Source organism: Centropristis striata, chromosome 20 (genome assembly GCF_030273125.1).
Source record: "Centropristis striata isolate RG_2023a ecotype Rhode Island chromosome 20, C.striata_1.0, whole genome shotgun sequence".
In the NCBI taxonomy this organism is placed as follows: domain Eukaryota; kingdom Metazoa; phylum Chordata; class Actinopteri; order Perciformes; family Serranidae; genus Centropristis; species Centropristis striata.
Window position 1 is genome coordinate 2,168,508 of NC_081536.1, and position 16,764 is coordinate 2,185,271.

The following is a 16,764-nucleotide window of genomic DNA, read 5'->3' on the forward strand; positions in this document are numbered from 1 at the left end:
ATTTTGTGTCTTTTTTGGGTGATTTTGTGTCTTTTTTTAATAATTTTGTGTATTTTTTGGTAATTCTGTGTCTTTCTTGATCATTTTGTGTCTTTTTTAAGTAATTTAGTTTTTTTGGTCATTTTGTGTCTTTTTTGGTCATTTTGTGTCTTTTTTTGGTAATTCTGTGTCTTTTTTTAATAATTTTGTGTCTTTTTTTGGTCATTTTGTGTCTTTTTTTGGTCATTTTATGTCTTTTTTTTTAATTCTGTGTCTTTTTTAAGTAATTTTGTTTTTTCTATCATTTTGTGTCTTTTTTGGTCATTTTGTGTCTTTTTTTTGGTAATTCTGTGTCTTTTTTTAATAATTTTGTGTCTTTTTTTGGTCATTTTGTGTCTTTTTTTGGTCATTTTATGTCTTTTTTTTGGTAATTCTGTGTCTCTTTTTAATAATTTTGTGTCTTTTTTTTAGTAATTTTGTGTCTTTTTTTGGTCATGTTGATACTGCCTCCAGCGGCCCCCAGGTAATTAGAGTGTGAGAGCCCTGGTTTCGGGTATGAACCAGGACTCTATGTCTGTCTGGCTGCATGCAGGTGGCTCTTTGTGCAGCACCGTCTCTTGCATCTGTACCCACAAATCATCTTCACTTACTTAATGGCATTCTTTTGGATATCATCGCCTGCTATAATTCCTGTTATTACCACCCGCTCCTTCATCCATCTTCTGTTTGGTTCCCAGAGCTGCTGCACCGTTGCTACCATGGCTCGGCTCCTGGATTGTTCCTGCGCTGGAAGCAGCGTGTCGCAGCTCTCCGCTCTGCTCAGCCTTCACAGGAAGCTGCTCCTCTCTGAGGAGGAGAGGCCCAGCAGCATGCTGAAGGGAGTGGAGGACTCCCTCAATAGCCTCTCCAAGGTACCGGGTCACCAAACCCCCCTACTTATGATTTATGGATGCTGTCACACTCAGCTCGGTGAATTCCCTTGATGGGAGACACACTATTGGTGCTGTTACGGCCTTTTGCTCTGAATGCACTTCCAAAATCACACTAAGTAATGCAGCAGCAAACACACTTCTTCTTTTTCAAAGTTACAGCAGCATGTGCAGCTGCTTGTATGTGGGACAACTTGGTGGAATCTATAAACACAATACAGCAAGAAGCAGCTGAATCTTTAGGAATGTTAGCACAGAAACATGTTATTGGGTCAGTTTTATCACTAAAAGATAAAAATGTACAGTTGCATTGCCTCTATATAGTCTACATAAACAAGCAAGACCATCAGTGACAAGATTGGCTATTTCTATATATTTTTTTTCATTTTTCATTTTTCATTTTATTAATTCTTCTTTTCGAACCGAAAAAAATTAGGTAATAAGAAATAAGAACCAGTTAACTTAATATTCAATATGCATTTCCTTATATCATTTTGGTTCGAAAAAAAAGGGAGTAGGCTGAAGTATAAAATACTTATCTAGGCCTCTCCCCTGATACTCAACACTTCAAAATAAGAAATTATATCTCTATATATAGCCACTTAATGTCAAATAAATATGTATTATTATTATTATTATTATTATTTATTTACTTATTTTCTTATTAGACAACCATAGTATATCAAACAAATTAGATCTGAGAATTTCTATTACTCCCGCAAAGAAAACAAACGAACAAAAAAACAACAACAACAAACAAATCAAAACACTGAAGGCAGTTACAAGAACGTCCTCATCCAGCTTGCGAGCTATACTTTTTTAGCATATCATTTTTCATAAGCCTTTTTAACTTAACAATTGTTGTGCATGATGGTTTTTTTTAGTACACATATACCTCTCAGGGCATGTGTATTTACGCTTTTTTGGTTTCCAGGCCTTCAGCCACCTGACCATCTCTCCCAGCCACCTAAACATCCTCGCAGAGCTTCCACCCAACCTGAAGATCCTGCTGCTGCAGCACTCGGATGAAGGGTAACTTTATTTCTGTCTTCCTCTTCCTCATGCTGTAAATTCAGTGCTTAATGGCTATGACAGGTTTAAGGTACATGAGTAAATGAATGCAGGTCATGCAAGTCACAGTATGTTAAAGCTTTAGTAACACTTTATCTGCTGTGTGCTACACCTGCCACTAGAGGGCTGCTGGTTAAAACTACTGTATGTGTAATTGTGGGTAGAGATGGAATGCATGTATGATGTTTGATGACACATTTATGATGTTTTTAAAAAAAATATTACCCCAAAATGTCAAAGATCTGTAATGTGACATATATGTTACATTGGGCGTTTATAGTATTTATGTTTGTAATATCTCTTATTTTAAAATGTAAAAAACTAGACACCTTTTCCGCTTACAGAAACACAAATTTGCCTTTTTGTTTGCATCTCCACAACATATATCAAAATAGTGACATTAACCCTTTATCAGGCAAAGAACTATATTTGGTAACTTCAGGTAATATTTCGAGAAAAAAGTTGTAAATTTATTAGATAAAAGTGGCAAATCTACAAGAAAAAAAGTCGCAGATTTAAGAGATTTAAAGTAGCAAATCTGTGTGAAAAAAGTTGCAGATTTAAGAGATTTAAAGTGGCAAATCTGTGCGAAAAAAGTCGCAGATTTACGAGAAAAAAGCAACTTTTTTCTCCCAGTTTCACCACTTTAACCCTTAATAGGACACTCATTGAAATATTAGCAAATTCCAAATTTCAACCCTAGAGAATACTGGAGGATATTACATACTGCCAGAATGTGTAAAAAAAAAAAACATATGAAAATAATATTTTGAGAAAAAAGTTTACTAGATTAAAGTGGCAAATCTACGAAAAAAGAAGTCGCAGATTTATGAGATTTAATGTGGTGAATCTGCGAGAAAAAAATTGCTTTTTTTCTTGTAAATCTGCGACTTTTTTCGCACAGATTTGCCCCTTTAAATCTCTTAAATCTGCGACTTTTTTTCTTGTAGATTTGCAACTTTAATCTAGTAAATTTGCAACTTTTTTCTCGAAATATTACCCGAAGTTACCAAATATAGTTGTTTGTCTGATAAAGGGTTAATAGTGCTGTTTCACAACAAATTGTGTCACCATGGGTTCTAATGGGTTAAGGTATTTTAAATATACATGTGAAGCAGTGCATACAGTATACAGGTAAGGGGTAGAAACGTGTTTTTTTTTCTTGTGTTTCTTTGTTTGGTTTTAGGTCGGAGCTGTATGGAGCCTTCTATGAGATGAGCAAATCTCCAAATCAAAAGGGAAAGTCTACACAAGTTACAGGTGAGGATCAATATTCACAACACAATGAGATGCCAGGCTTGTATGAAATGTAAACCAGGGGTCTCAAATTACCTGGGGGCCATTAAATTCAGCATTTACATTTACAAACAGAAAACTTTATCAGTTGCAACATACAGTTTTCAATTGAATATATGTCACAGAGGATTATCATATCAACACATTCTGTTTTATCTACGTGTTCGACAACGTCCCTGTGTTGGAGTCTAGGTTGTACCTTCATCCTGCTTTTAATTTGTTCCATAGCCCTGGGAGGAATGGTCTTCATCACACATATGTTGCTGCACATAGCACTGTTGTCAGCATTTAAGAGGAGCCAAATGAATCTAGTATTCCTGTGTAACATTTGTCTGCAAGGCAGATGAAAAGTTCAGCTTTAATGAAGACAAGAAGAGAGGAAAAAGATGACAAAGTGAAGCACAAATGTGCTGAATTTCACTTTCACCTCTCTGCTTTTGGCCTGGCATGAAACACCACCTTGCATAAGTCATCACAGGGCATTAGCATAGCGTATTACACGCCCGTATGACCTTTCCTGGGAATAATCTGACATAAGTAGTTGTAGAAATTGAAAAAAAACTAGGGACCACTAGGGACATTTTCAACCAAATTTGTCATTTTCCCCTTTTTTTAGCCAATAACTTTTGCTGTGATACTGCATATGGCATGATTTTTGGAAGGTTTTTTTTTTTTCTTGATATATTTTGAAGTTTAAATTTAATTTTTTCTAATGGCTCTATAATACACTATGTACAAATTGTCTACCCTTTAAGGTCATTAAGGCTGAAAATGTCCACTTCCAAAAAAAACGCTATAAAAGCTTTAACTTTAATATTTTTTTCTACTTTTTTCTGCATAAACCTCTTAAAAAACTTTTGCCCTGCTCAAAACTAAGATTTTGAAAAAAAAAATGCATCAAAATCAATTTTGTTGCTAATGACACATCCAAGGCTGATAAAAACAAATGCTCCAGCCAAAAATTATTTATTATATGAAAAAATAAAGGTCAAGGTCAAGGTCACGTTTATTTATAGAGCACTTTATATACAACCAAGGTTGACCAAAGTGCTTTACATAACTGAATCACAACAAAAAATCCAATCCAATACAAGATCCATCCATCCATCCATTCTCGTCCGCTTATCCGGGGCCGGGTCGCGGGGGCAGCAGGCTAAGCAGGGCATTCCAGGCGCCCCTCTCCCCAGCCACAACGTCCAGCTCCTCCTGGGGGACCCCGAGGCGTTCCCAGGCCAGGAGAGAGATATAATCCCTCCACCGTGTTCTGGGTCTTCCCCGGGGCCTCCTACCAGTTGGACGTGCCCGGAACACCTCTAACGGGAGGCGCCCGGGAGGATCCTTACCAGATGCCCAAATACCTCGGCGACCTCTGCCAGGGATATTGATGAGTCTTCCCCCGAGTCTTCAGACTCTGCCTCCTCTACGGAGGACGTTTTGGCTGGATTAAGGAGTTCCTTAAAGTGTTCTTTCCACTGCCTAAGGACATCCCCAGGTCGGGTCAGCAGGTCTCCTCCCCCGCTGAACACAGCTTGGGCCAAGCCCTGCTTTCCCTTCCTAAGTCGCCTGACGGTTTTCCAGAACCTCTTTGAGGCCGACCGAAAGTCCTCCTCCATGGCCTCCCTGAATTCCTCCCATACCGGAGTTTTTGCTTCAGCGACAGCCGCAGCTGCAGCCCTTCTGGCCAAACGGTACCTGTCTGCTGCTTCCGGGGAACCCTCAGCCAGCCAAGACCGGAAGGCCTCCTTCTTCAGCTTGACGGCCTCCCTCACCGCTGGTGTCTACCAGCGGGTTCTTGGGTTGCCGCCACGACAGGCACCGACGGCCTTCAGGCCACAGCTCCTACCAGCCGCGTCAACAATTGAGGCTTTGAACATGGCCCATTCGGACTCCATGTCCCCAGCCTCACCCGGGATGCTGGAAAAATTCTTCCGGAGGCGTGAGTTGAAGACCCTGCAGACAGGGGCCTTCGCTAGATGTTCCCAGTTCACCCTCACTACACGTTTGGGTTTGCCAGGTCTGTCCAGCATCCTCCACCCGCCACCTGATCCAACTCACCACCAGGTGGTGATCAGTTGACAGCTCTGCTCCTCTCTTCACCCGAGTGTCCAAAACATGCGGCCGCAGATCTGATGACACGATAATGAAATCGATCATCGATCTTTGGCCTAGAGTGCTCTGGTACCAGGTACACTTATGAGCAACTCTATGTTCGAACATGGTGTTCGTTATGGACAATCCGTGACTAGCACAGAAGTCCAATAACAGAACACCACTCGGGTTTAGGTCGGGCAGGCCGTTCCTCCCAATCACCTCCTCCAGGTGCCATCATCGTTACCCACGTGAGCGTTGAAGTCCCCCAGAAGAACTACAGAGTCTCCAGGCGGTACCCCTTCCAGGACACCACCCAGAGACTCCAAGAAGGCCGGGTACTCCGAACTGCTGTTTGGTGCATAAGCACAAACAACAGTCAGAGACCTTCTCCCTGCGACTTGCAGCCGCAAGGAGGCGACCCTCTCGTTCCTCGGGGAGAACTCCAACACAGCGGCGCTCAGCCGGGGGCTTGTGAGTATCCCCACACCCGCCCGGCGCCTCTCACCCTGGGCAACTCCGGAAAAGGAGAGAGTCCAGCCTCTCTCCAGGAGTTTGGTTCCAGAGCCCACGCTATGCGTGGAGGTGAGCCCAACTATTTCTAGTTGGTAACGATCCACCTCCCGCACAAGCTCGGGCTCCTTCCCCGCCAGCGAGGTGACGTTCCACGTCCCCAGAGCCAGACGCTGGAGCCGGGGGTCAGCACGCCCATGACCCCGCCTTTGCCTGCCGCCCGACTCTCTGCGCACCCGACCCTTATGCCTGAGTCTGCAGGTGGTGGGCCCACAGGTCGGCAGGACCACGTAGTCTTTTCGGGCTGAGCCCGGCCGGGCCCCATGGACAAAGGCCCGGCCACCAGACGCTCGCCTGCGCGCTCCCCTCCCGGGTCTGGCTCCAGGGGGGGGCCCCGGTTTACCCGTGCCGGGCGAGGTACACTGCTTTAAATGATCCTGCTTCATAAGGGTCTTTGAATCGCTCTTAGTCTGGCCCCTCCCCTGGGACCACTTTGCCTTGGGAGACCCTACCAGGAGCTATTGCTCCCGACAACACAGCTCCCAGGATCACTGAGGCACACAAACCCCTCCACCACGATAAGATAGGCCTGGGACGATAACAAATTTTGCTGGACGACATATTGTCCCACAAATTATTGCAGATAAACGATATTGTCAACATAATATATCATAATAATGCACACCCTTTCAAATACAATACACTTTTATTTCTCAGTGTTTTTTTACCATTGTAATTGTAATTTTAAGAACGTTTAAATATCCTAAATAAATAAAAACATTTTTTTTTTTTTTTTTTTTAAAGGGCAGCATTTATTTCGCGATGTAGCAAACTCCACTTTCTGTGAGCGCACAGCGTTTATATTGACTTTGTCGACCAGTGTTGACTGTCGGGACGAAGGCTCTGCATCTCCAGCTGCAGTTTTTTTCCCCAGCTGGGAAAACTGGGTCGGCTGGTTCTGCTTTAGATGGGCATGCAAGTTTGTTGTGGTGGCTTTTTTTGTTGCCACCACTTTTGAACAAATTGGGCATACAGGCTGGTCCGTGTGTTGATGGGCTCACCTTTTTCATTCGGTTTGAAACCGACATATTCCCACACCGGGGCTGTGGCATTTGGCTTTGCAATCATCTTTTTTCCTGGCGTTGCTCCGCACGAGGCTCACCTGCTGCACTCTGTGTAGCCAATGCTAGCGGGCCAGCCTTCCCCACAGAGACAAAGAGACTGGAGGACTGACAGGAGGGCTCACTCCGCTCATTCTGCTATGGAACAAAAGAGATCGAGCACAGAGTGAACCCTCTTGTCATCCAGCCTGCTTGGAGGCAACAGACGAGGAAAACAAACACGCATGCGCATGGCGATATATCGAGGCCGGCAAAATTATTGAGTTCATTTAATTTATCGTTCGATTAATTGATTTATTGATTATCAGCCCAGGCCTACGATAAGATGGCGATTCTTGGAGGAGATATTGTCGTGTTAGACATAATTGAATAACAATAAACTCACAAAAATAAAAGACAATTTAATCTAATAATATATGAGATGAGACAATACAGCACACAGAAAACAACTTTCTTCTCACGCAGGTTCGAAAGCCTGGGAGAAAAAATGAGTCTTAAGAGAAGATTTAAGTCTTTGACGAGCGGATATGCAGCGGTAAACTGTTCCACAGCTTCAGGCAGCCACTGCAAAAGAGCGATCGCCTTTTGTTTTTAGCTGCATTTAGGCACATCCAGGTTTAAGTCATTAGACCTCAGAGCTCTGGTCGGTCTGAGAACCTGTATGAGTTCCGTCAAATAAGCTGGAGCCAATCCGTTTAAGATTTTAAAAACAAACATCAGGATCTTAAAATCTATTCTGAAACGGACAGGAAGCCAGTGTAGAGAGGCCAGAACTCTGGATATGTGTTCCCGTTTCTTTGTGCCTGTTAAAAGACGCGCTGCAGCATTCTGTACGAGTTGCAATGTGGCGTCGCAATGAGCGCTGGGCTAGTCTGATCTAGACTGAAAATGAGGACAAGAAACAGAAAAGAAAGTGAGAGAAAAAACAGGCTAGACATGAAGAGAGAAATTATCCGAGGGGGGAGGAGGAGCTCATGGGGACCAATTACAAGCCTGTATGTGTCTGTCTGATTGTGTCTACATGCTGTTGTTGCAGGTAGCCTGACGTGCTCCAGGGTGGCCAAGGTTTCAGTTTGCCCACAGGCTCTGCTGGCTCTGAGGGAGCAGACTCGGGCCTTTGGCCGGGAGACGAGACAAGCCTTCCTCCAGCGAGCCTGTTGGCTCGGGGCCCAGGGCAGACCGGAGGCCTCGGAGGAGCAGCATGTTTCTCCTCCTGTATGTTCCTGTTGAGACCTTTGTCTCTTTTCACTCTATTAACATTATCCACTGCAAGTCTCATAAATAAGCTCACTCCACTGCAATTATTATCATCTCATGTCTGATGTCTTTTACATTCAAGCAGTCACTCTAATAAATAAAACAGTGGGTCAACAAAAAAAAAGTACACTACTGGTCAAAAGTTTTAGAACACAGCAACTTTTCCAGAATTTAATTGAAAATGATGCAGTTTAATGTCTCAGTGTACTCTGAAATTAATGCACATTTGCAACATTTAAAATTCTTGATTGAGCATGATAGTGTTTTGAAAGTAAAAAAAAGATTCAAAATCACATTTTATGTTGGACTAAAGGACTAAAAAAAGACACAAAATGACCAAAAAAAGACACAAAATTACCAAACAAAGACACAAAATGACTAAAAAAAGACACAAAATGACTAAAAAAAGACACAAAATGACAAAAAAAGACACAAAATTACCCAAAAAAGACACAAAATGACAAAAAAAACACCAAAAGACACAAAATGACAAAAAAAGACACAAAATGACTAAAAAAAGACACAAAATTACAAAAAAAAAGACACAAAATGACTAAAAAAAAGACACAAAATTACCAAAAAAAAGACACAAAATGACTTACAAAGACATGAAAAGAATTAAAAAATGGACAAAATAGCCCAAGACTCCATAGAGTTAAGTTGTTAACCCATTTCTTGTTCCCTGAAAAAGGCCTACTTGTATAATTCTGAAATGTACATTATTTTCCAGTTTTGGTTAAGCTTACCTTTTTTTATTTACCTCTGGCAGTTCACCACTTACCTTTGGACCCTTTCAAGCTGTTCATTTGACTTGAACTGCTTGAATTTCAATAAAAAACTGGAAAAATTGGGCTGTTCTAAAACTTTTGACCGGTAGTGTACATATTTAAGTAATGACTAAAGGTCGTCTGAATTAGTTTTTAGAGTGTTGTAATCAGTGGTCTGAAACAATAAATACTGCATTACAGCTGCTAAAACTTCTTCTTTTTTCTTGTTGTTCTCTTATACAGAAAACTGCTGCAGATGAAATGTTGGAACTTCACTTCAGAGACATTGTACAAAATATGGAAAACTATTTGAATCCACTTCTCACACAGCTCGACTTCTCATGCTTAAGGTGAAGTACTGTATATGTCGTCAGATTCCCTTTAACTTTTATAAGCCTGAGGAAATAAATATTTGCTACTTTGAAGTTTCAAGTGAGGATGTTAGCACTGTGGCAGGTCTAGATAGATGTCCACTGTGGGAAAAGTCTTTTTAAGTGAGAATTCAAAACAAAGTGAGACTGATTTGTTTGTTAACCAATTTTCAACCAAATTTGTCATTTTTCCCTTTTTTTTGCCAATCATTTTTGCTGTGATACTGCATATGGCATGATTTTTTTTTTAATTTCATTTTTTTTAATGGCTCTATAATCCACTGTGTACAAATTGACTACCCTTTAAGGCCATTAAGGCTGAAAATGTCCACTTCCAAAAATACGCTATAAAAACTTTACAGATTAATATTTCTTTCTACTTTTTTTCTGCATAAACCTCTTTAAAAAAAAACTTTTTCCCTGCTCAAAACTACCAAACATTCAAAGATTTTGAAAAAAAACAAAAAATGCATCAAAATCAATTTTGTCGCTAATGACATATCCAAAGTTGATATAAACAAATGCCCCAGCCAAAAATGATTTATTATATGAAAAAATAACTCAGTGTTTCAAATCAAACTGGCATTTGGTAGTTTTGAGCAGGGTGAAAGTTGTTTAGGAGGTTTATACAGAAAAAAGTAGAAAGAAATATTAATCTGTAAAGTTTTTCCGGTGTTTTTTTGGAAGTGGTCATTTTCAGTCTTAATGGCCTTAAAGCAGCTATTCTCAACCTTGGGGTCGGGACCCCAATTGGGGTCAAATCATTTGGTCATTTTGTGTCTTTTTTTATTATTTTGTGGTCAATTTGTGCCTTTTTTGGTCATTTTGTATCTCTTTTGGGTCATTTTGTGTCTTTTTTTTTATTTTGTGGTCAATTTGTGCCTTTTTTGGTCATTTTGTTTCTTTTTTTGGTCATTTTGTTTCTTTTTTGGGTGATCTGTGAGATTGTGTTCAGTGAGCGAGGGTCGCGGACAACATGCATGTTAAATTGGGGGGTCGCGACTCAAAAAAGTTGAGAACTACTGCCTTAAAGGGTAGTAAATTAAAGTGGGCTCACGTTTGTTTCTCTGTCTGTGTTCACAAATGCATGCAGTACACAAACAGAGTGCTGCATGTCTCTCTTTCTTAAGCTTTTCCAAGACTATCTAGTTCTATCTTATGTTCTTGTCAGGTATTGTGGCCTTCCTGATGCTCACCTGTCTTTACCTCCCTCAGGCCCCAGAATGCATCACTACCAGTCCCTGAGATGACCAAAACCAAAGATAAAGAAGAAAAGGGGAGCTCAGGTAAAGGGAGCTTGGGGCCTTGTGGTTATCTTAACAGTGCATCATATAAAAGACACCAGTTGTGACTCTAATCTGATTATTGGTACTCCATCAGCAGGTTTCTATCCAAGCAACAATGTTGTTTTAATGTGATTCTCATTAAACACATAAGTTGATTACTTGGTACTTTAAATGGCACAGTAGAGATTATGGAAACTGTTTCAAAATCATTTTCTATCCAAATTGTTGGAACAATCACCCCAGGTAGAAACCACAGACATTAGAATTGAAGAAATTGTTCCTTAAAGGTAATTTGTGGCCATTTAGAGTACTGCCAACCTGCATCCTGTTCAACCTGGTCTCACAGGAATCCGTGAAATAGCCACGGAATCACTCAAATTTCCGTGAAACTGACACGGATTTGGCTACAATGCAAGTTAATGACAGTCATATCCTGTGACACTGCAAATTTAAGGATTGTTGGACAGTAATGTCCTATAGAGTTTTTTGTGTGTGTGGGAAAAATGTTCTACTGTTATAAAATATAGAATTTATGAGAAAATGTGTGTACTTTTGTATGTCTGTGTGTACTGTCCTGTTAAATGACCAGTGGAACCAGGAGAGTCTGTGGTCCTGCTGGCAGACTGGAAGCTGCTGGAGTTGCCTCTGGAAGCTTTGTCCGTCCTGCGTGATGAAAACCTGAGTTCTGTGTCACGAGACTTCTCCCTGCAGCTTCTCCACAGTCGCCTGATCAGAGAAGAACCAGACAAAGGTACCACACACCCACATGCACACACACATTTTCAAAAATGTTGGCAAGCGCTGACTCTGCATTTTTAAGCATTCCCATGAACAAACAACTTTAACAACAACAACAACCCGGAGCAGGTAGTCTTGTAGAGTCAGACAGGTCTAAACCATCAGGAGAACTCCTGCTCAGCATTCATTCAACCTGTTATTACAGATCCTGTTAAACAGGCACCTTCTTATAATTGGTCTAGTCCAGGGGGGGGCAATTATTTCTCCCCAGGGGCCACATGAGATACTCTGAAGGTTGCGGAGGGTCAGACCAAAACTCTGAACTCAAATCTGCTCAATGTTAATTTCATCACTTAATAAAATATTTTTAAGTATAAGTAATTTATCTTTTTTTGAGCTTCTACTGGTAAGAATACATGTTATGATAAGACTATGTTAATGTGAAGTCAAATATATCAGGAAATCAATAGTAAAAACTCCAATCATCATCTCACTTTTTAACATGCATTCAAACAAAAACAATATAGAGCATGTATGTTTTGCAGTAAACCAGCAATTTATTAACTTTATGCAAAAGCAAAAAGTGTTTTTCACAAGATAACCTGCAGAACGCATTTCTGTGCAGGTGCATATGCACGCATGCACATATGTAAATCGCCTTCAAAATAAAAGCACTGTGTTTGTATTGATTTCTAATTTCCGGTTCATCTCATCTCATTTCTGCTAATTCCTTTGTTAATTTCTGACTGTTATTCTTTGTTGGAGACTAAAATTTATATTTATGCATAATTCAGTGAAGGGAACTTGTTTGCCCTTTTAAATATGTTTTGGATCACTAACTTGCTAATTTAAATTTTAAACAGAACAAAACATTGTTACGTGGTATAGATACTGTAAGAAAATAACAGATTTCTATCTATTTTATATGTTAAAATGTTAATAATTAAGAGTGGGACATAGCTGGATGTTTGCCTCATATAATTCCCCATCATATTCTAGTAAATAATGACGTACATTTGCGAAAGCATCATGCATCACTGCATGCAGCCATCCATAGAATTGGAATTTGTTGAGGAGAGAAAGGTCAGTTCACATCCTGCTGACGTGCAGAAGTTCATGCAGACATCCGTGAACACCGCGGCCGGCTTTGCTCAAGTGAATGTCCATTAAATGTGGCCGTTTCGATGTGGCTGCCAGAGCAATTTAAAGGCTGGACTGTAGGTTTGATTGTCCAGGGGAAATATATGTAGAACATACTGTATAAGCAGACTGTGTTAACCCATTTAGGCCTAAAACGCCTGGAAAAAATGCCTGTAAAACCTATGGGCGATTTTAAAATAACCCCCTAAAACCTGAAGTTTTTTTTTTAAGTAATTTTCTTTTTTTTCATTGTCATTTTTTGGTAATTCTGTATCTTTTTTGGGGGGGTAATTTTGTGTCTTTTTTTAAAAATAAATTTGTGTCTTTTTTTTTGTAATTCTGTCTTTTTTAATAGTTTTATTTCTTTTGGGGTAATTTTGTGTGTTTTTCTTTTTGGTAATTCTGTCTTTTTTTGGTAATTTTGTCTTTTTTGGGGTAATTTTGTGTCTTTTTTTTAAATCAATTTGTGTCTTTTTTTGTAATTCTGTCTTTTTTAATAGTTTTATTTCTTTTGGGGTAATTTTGTGTGGGTTTTTTTTTTTTGGTAATTCTGTCTTTTTTTGGGTAATTTTGTGTCTTTTTTTTTAAATAATTTTGTGTCTTTTGGGGGTAATTTTGTGTCTTCTCTTTTGGTAATTCTGTGTCTTTTCTTTTGGTAATTCTGTGTCCTTTTTGGTCATTTTGTGTCTTTTTTTTGGTGATGATTTCAGTTCTGGAAAAGTCCCATGTTGCATTGCGACACTCCCGCATGTATTCTGATGGATTTCATTGGCCAAGAGACCGAAAATAGGTGGAAAAAAATGTGCCTGCCAGAGCAATTTAAAGGCTGGACTGTAGGTTTGATTGTCCAGGGGAAATATATGTAGAACATACAGTATAAGCACACTGTGTTAACCCATTTAGGCCTGAAACGGCTGGAAAAAATGCCTGTAAAACCTATGGGCGATTTTAAAATAACCCCCTAAAACCTGAAGTTTTTTTTTAAAGTAATTTTCATTTTTTTTCATTGTCATTTTTTGGTAATTCTGTATCTTTTTTGGGGGGTAATTTTGTGTCTTTTTTAAAAAATAAATTTGTGTCCTTTTTTTTGTAATTCTGTCTTTTTTAATAGTTTTATTTCTTTTGGGGTAATTTTGTGTCTTTTTTAAAAAATAAATGTGTGTCCTTTTTTTTGTAATTCTGTCTTTTTTAATAGTTTTATTTCTTTTGGGGTAATTTTGTGTGTTTTTTTTTTTTTGGTAATTCTGTCTTTTTTTGGTAATTCTGTATCTTTTTTGGGGGGGTAATTTTGTGTCTTTTAAAAAAAATAAATTTGTGTCTTTTTTTTGTAATTCTGTCTACTAACTATTTTTTAATAGTTTTATTTCTTTTGGGGTCATTTTGTGTGGTTTTTTTTTGGTAATTCTTTCTTTTTTTGGGTAATTTTGTGTCTTTTTTTAATAATTTTGTGTCTTTTGGGGGTGATTCTGTGTCTTTTTTGGTCATTTTGTGTCTTTTTTTTGGTGATGATTTCAGTTCTGGAAAAGTCCCATGATGCATTGCGACACTCCCGCATGTATTCTGATGGATTTCATTGGCCAAGAGACCGAAAATAGGTGGAAAAAACTACAAATACTACAAAACAACGTATCCGCTTTCCAGGCTTTAATGGGTTAAGAAGGAATTCAAGTCTGAGAAAAAGAAAAGAACAAAACAAAATAGTAAAAACCGAAAAGGATTCTCCTTATTATCCACCGTGTTTTGTCCTTCTCCAGTCTCTCAGGTTTTTATTTATTTTTTTATTTTGGAGGTCTCCTGTGAGCATAAAATCCAAAAAAAGAAATAAGCAAAAAAAACCTGCTGTTTTTTTGGCAATAATGCTTCAATCCTCTGGGGAATTATGCACATTAATATTTAGAAAAGAAAGGAAAAGGGAGTAGAAAGAGCACTGAATCTGATGCTGCAGACATCTTTACCTTTTTAAAGGTTGAATCATTTGCATAACCTGAGTGAGTGTTCAAAGGTTACTGTTAAACCAGCGTGTGTGTGTGTGTGTGTGTGTGTGTGTGTGTGTGTGTGTGTCTCACTTGACAATTACATCAGACACAGACAGGAAACTACCAGAACATGTATTTCCTAATACATATTTCAAAGCCTGGATCAAATACGTGGATGATGACGAGACCAGAAAAGAAGCAATATTTTTCTGGACCATCATTACCATAATTTTGACATCTTCAGTTTACCATTGTGTCAAAAAGATATAGTGCCTGAAACCATTCTTGAAGGGGCTATTTATTATTCTGTGCGGTACTTTGTATGAAGTATGCACAGCACAAATTAGCACAAACCATAAAAAGACTTCCTTTAGGTGAGATGTATGTATTTCTTTGGATTTATGTTCCTACTGCCTCAATTTAGAACATAGTAATCAATACAACATCAACTACACAGACTTTATGAAATATTTTATTTTTGTTCCTTTTTAAAAAGTTTTACATATACATACAAATACATAAGCCCCTTAAAGTGGCAGCTATCAGCTTTGGTGGCCATGTAAAGCTGGAAAATGCCGGTAGAATCCAGGTCAGCAGCAACTAACAGAATATGGAATCCATCTCAGCTTGATATAATGACTTTGAAAATGCCAATAGACTTGTTTTAGTATTAGTATTATTAGTTTATTTAACCCATTTAGGCCTAAAATGCCTGTAAAACCTCTGGGCGATTTTTAACTAACCCCCTAAAACCTGAAGTTTTTCTGGAAATTCAACAGAAGTGTCAACGCTTCCTACTAAATAATAGATTTTTCAGCCTCTGTAGCAGATAGAAATGAAATTCAAAAAGTATTTGAGAGCTTATACAAAAACTACAAAACGACGTATCAGCTTTCCAGGCTTCAATGGGTTAAAAGGAGACTTTCACTTGCAATTTCATAAAACACATGATTATACATGGTTAAAAGAAGCCAGAGTTAGCCAGAAGGCTAGTTTTCATCTGTAGTTCCCTGGCCAGGATGTAAAAAAAAAGCAGAGAATTACGAAACAAAAAGTTTTCGATGCAGATTACACTTCACTTAACATACAGACAGAAGAGTAAGTTTGGATTGCAGGATTAAATGTATATGTGTTTGAAAACAAACGTAGAAGTAGTCGGGCTGATTTCCGGTGGTCAGCCATATATATATATATATATATATATGTGTGTGTGTATCATGCTCTACTTTTTAATTTATTTATTTACTGTTTTCATATTTTTCATCTAGCTTTTTTACTTTTTATTGTTATTATTTACTTTTGTTTTGGTTTTTTTGTTTGTTTTTTATCTTACCTTACTTTATTTTACTTATTTTATCTAATTAATTTCTAAGCTGCCTCCAGTGTTTCCTCACTGCTCCATCTTGAGATGGAGCTTCCTCAGTTTGTGCTTTGTTTTTAATGGGATGGGTGGATGGAGGGTGTTTGCTTGTTTCTGTTTTATTATTATTATTATTATTATTATCTCCTTTTTATGTGAAGCACTTTGTGTGACATTTCTCTTGTATGAAAAGTGCTGTACAAATAAAGTCTGATTGATTGGTTTAGAGAAGAATTGATCTGATTGAATGCAAAGCTAAAGGACAACTACGGCAGAGTAGCATCATTGGTTTAGGTTTTAACCTTTTCTTTTTTTGATGGTTTGTAACTGCACAAAAAGTTTTCTATGCAGATTACACTTCACTTAACATACAGACAGAAGAGTTAGAAGTTTGGATTGCAGGATAAAATGTATATGTGTTTGAAAACAGGCATGCGCTTCCAAACCCGAGTGTCGGGCTGATTATCGGTGGTCAGCCAAATAAAGTTTTCTTTCAAAAACTTTTGGACACATTTGCTTTTTAGGATTTTAAAATGGTTGGTGACACATGAAGTACACATTGGGCTGTGACCCTTGTCAAAAGTATTCCAAGCATTCTGCAGCACAGTGGTTTTAATGTAGCACACTTAACAACTTCATGCGTCACCTGCCAAAACTGCCATAAACTGGCCAAAGGTTCAGACAGAAAGCAGACTCTAAAGTTTCATGCTTGGCTTGAAAGGATGGCACTAGTGGCAAGGTTCTGGGGTCAGATAGTTAAAATCCTAATCAGTGTTTGATCAATAGTCAGGACTTTCATTTGCAGGGGGAAATAGATGCTGCAGCTATGAGGAAACTTTTAGAACTGTTCTTCAGTCACCAATAAATGTCAT

General features: G+C 38.8%; 1 protein-coding gene across 1 annotated transcript in view; it reads left to right on the forward strand.

The window, feature by feature from the left end:
• LOC131993104 (cilia- and flagella-associated protein 46) overlaps positions 1–16,764 on the forward strand; it is a 149,656-nt gene that overhangs the window by 120,041 nt on the left and 12,851 nt on the right. The window contains exons 44-50 of the mRNA XM_059358838.1: positions 717–890; positions 1,843–1,940; positions 3,166–3,239; positions 8,034–8,212; positions 9,265–9,371; positions 10,608–10,678; positions 11,268–11,429. Coding sequence (XP_059214821.1) covers positions 717–890; positions 1,843–1,940; positions 3,166–3,239; positions 8,034–8,212; positions 9,265–9,371; positions 10,608–10,678; positions 11,268–11,429 — 865 coding nt within the window. The remainder of the gene's footprint in view (positions 1–716; positions 891–1,842; positions 1,941–3,165; positions 3,240–8,033; positions 8,213–9,264; positions 9,372–10,607; positions 10,679–11,267; positions 11,430–16,764) is intronic.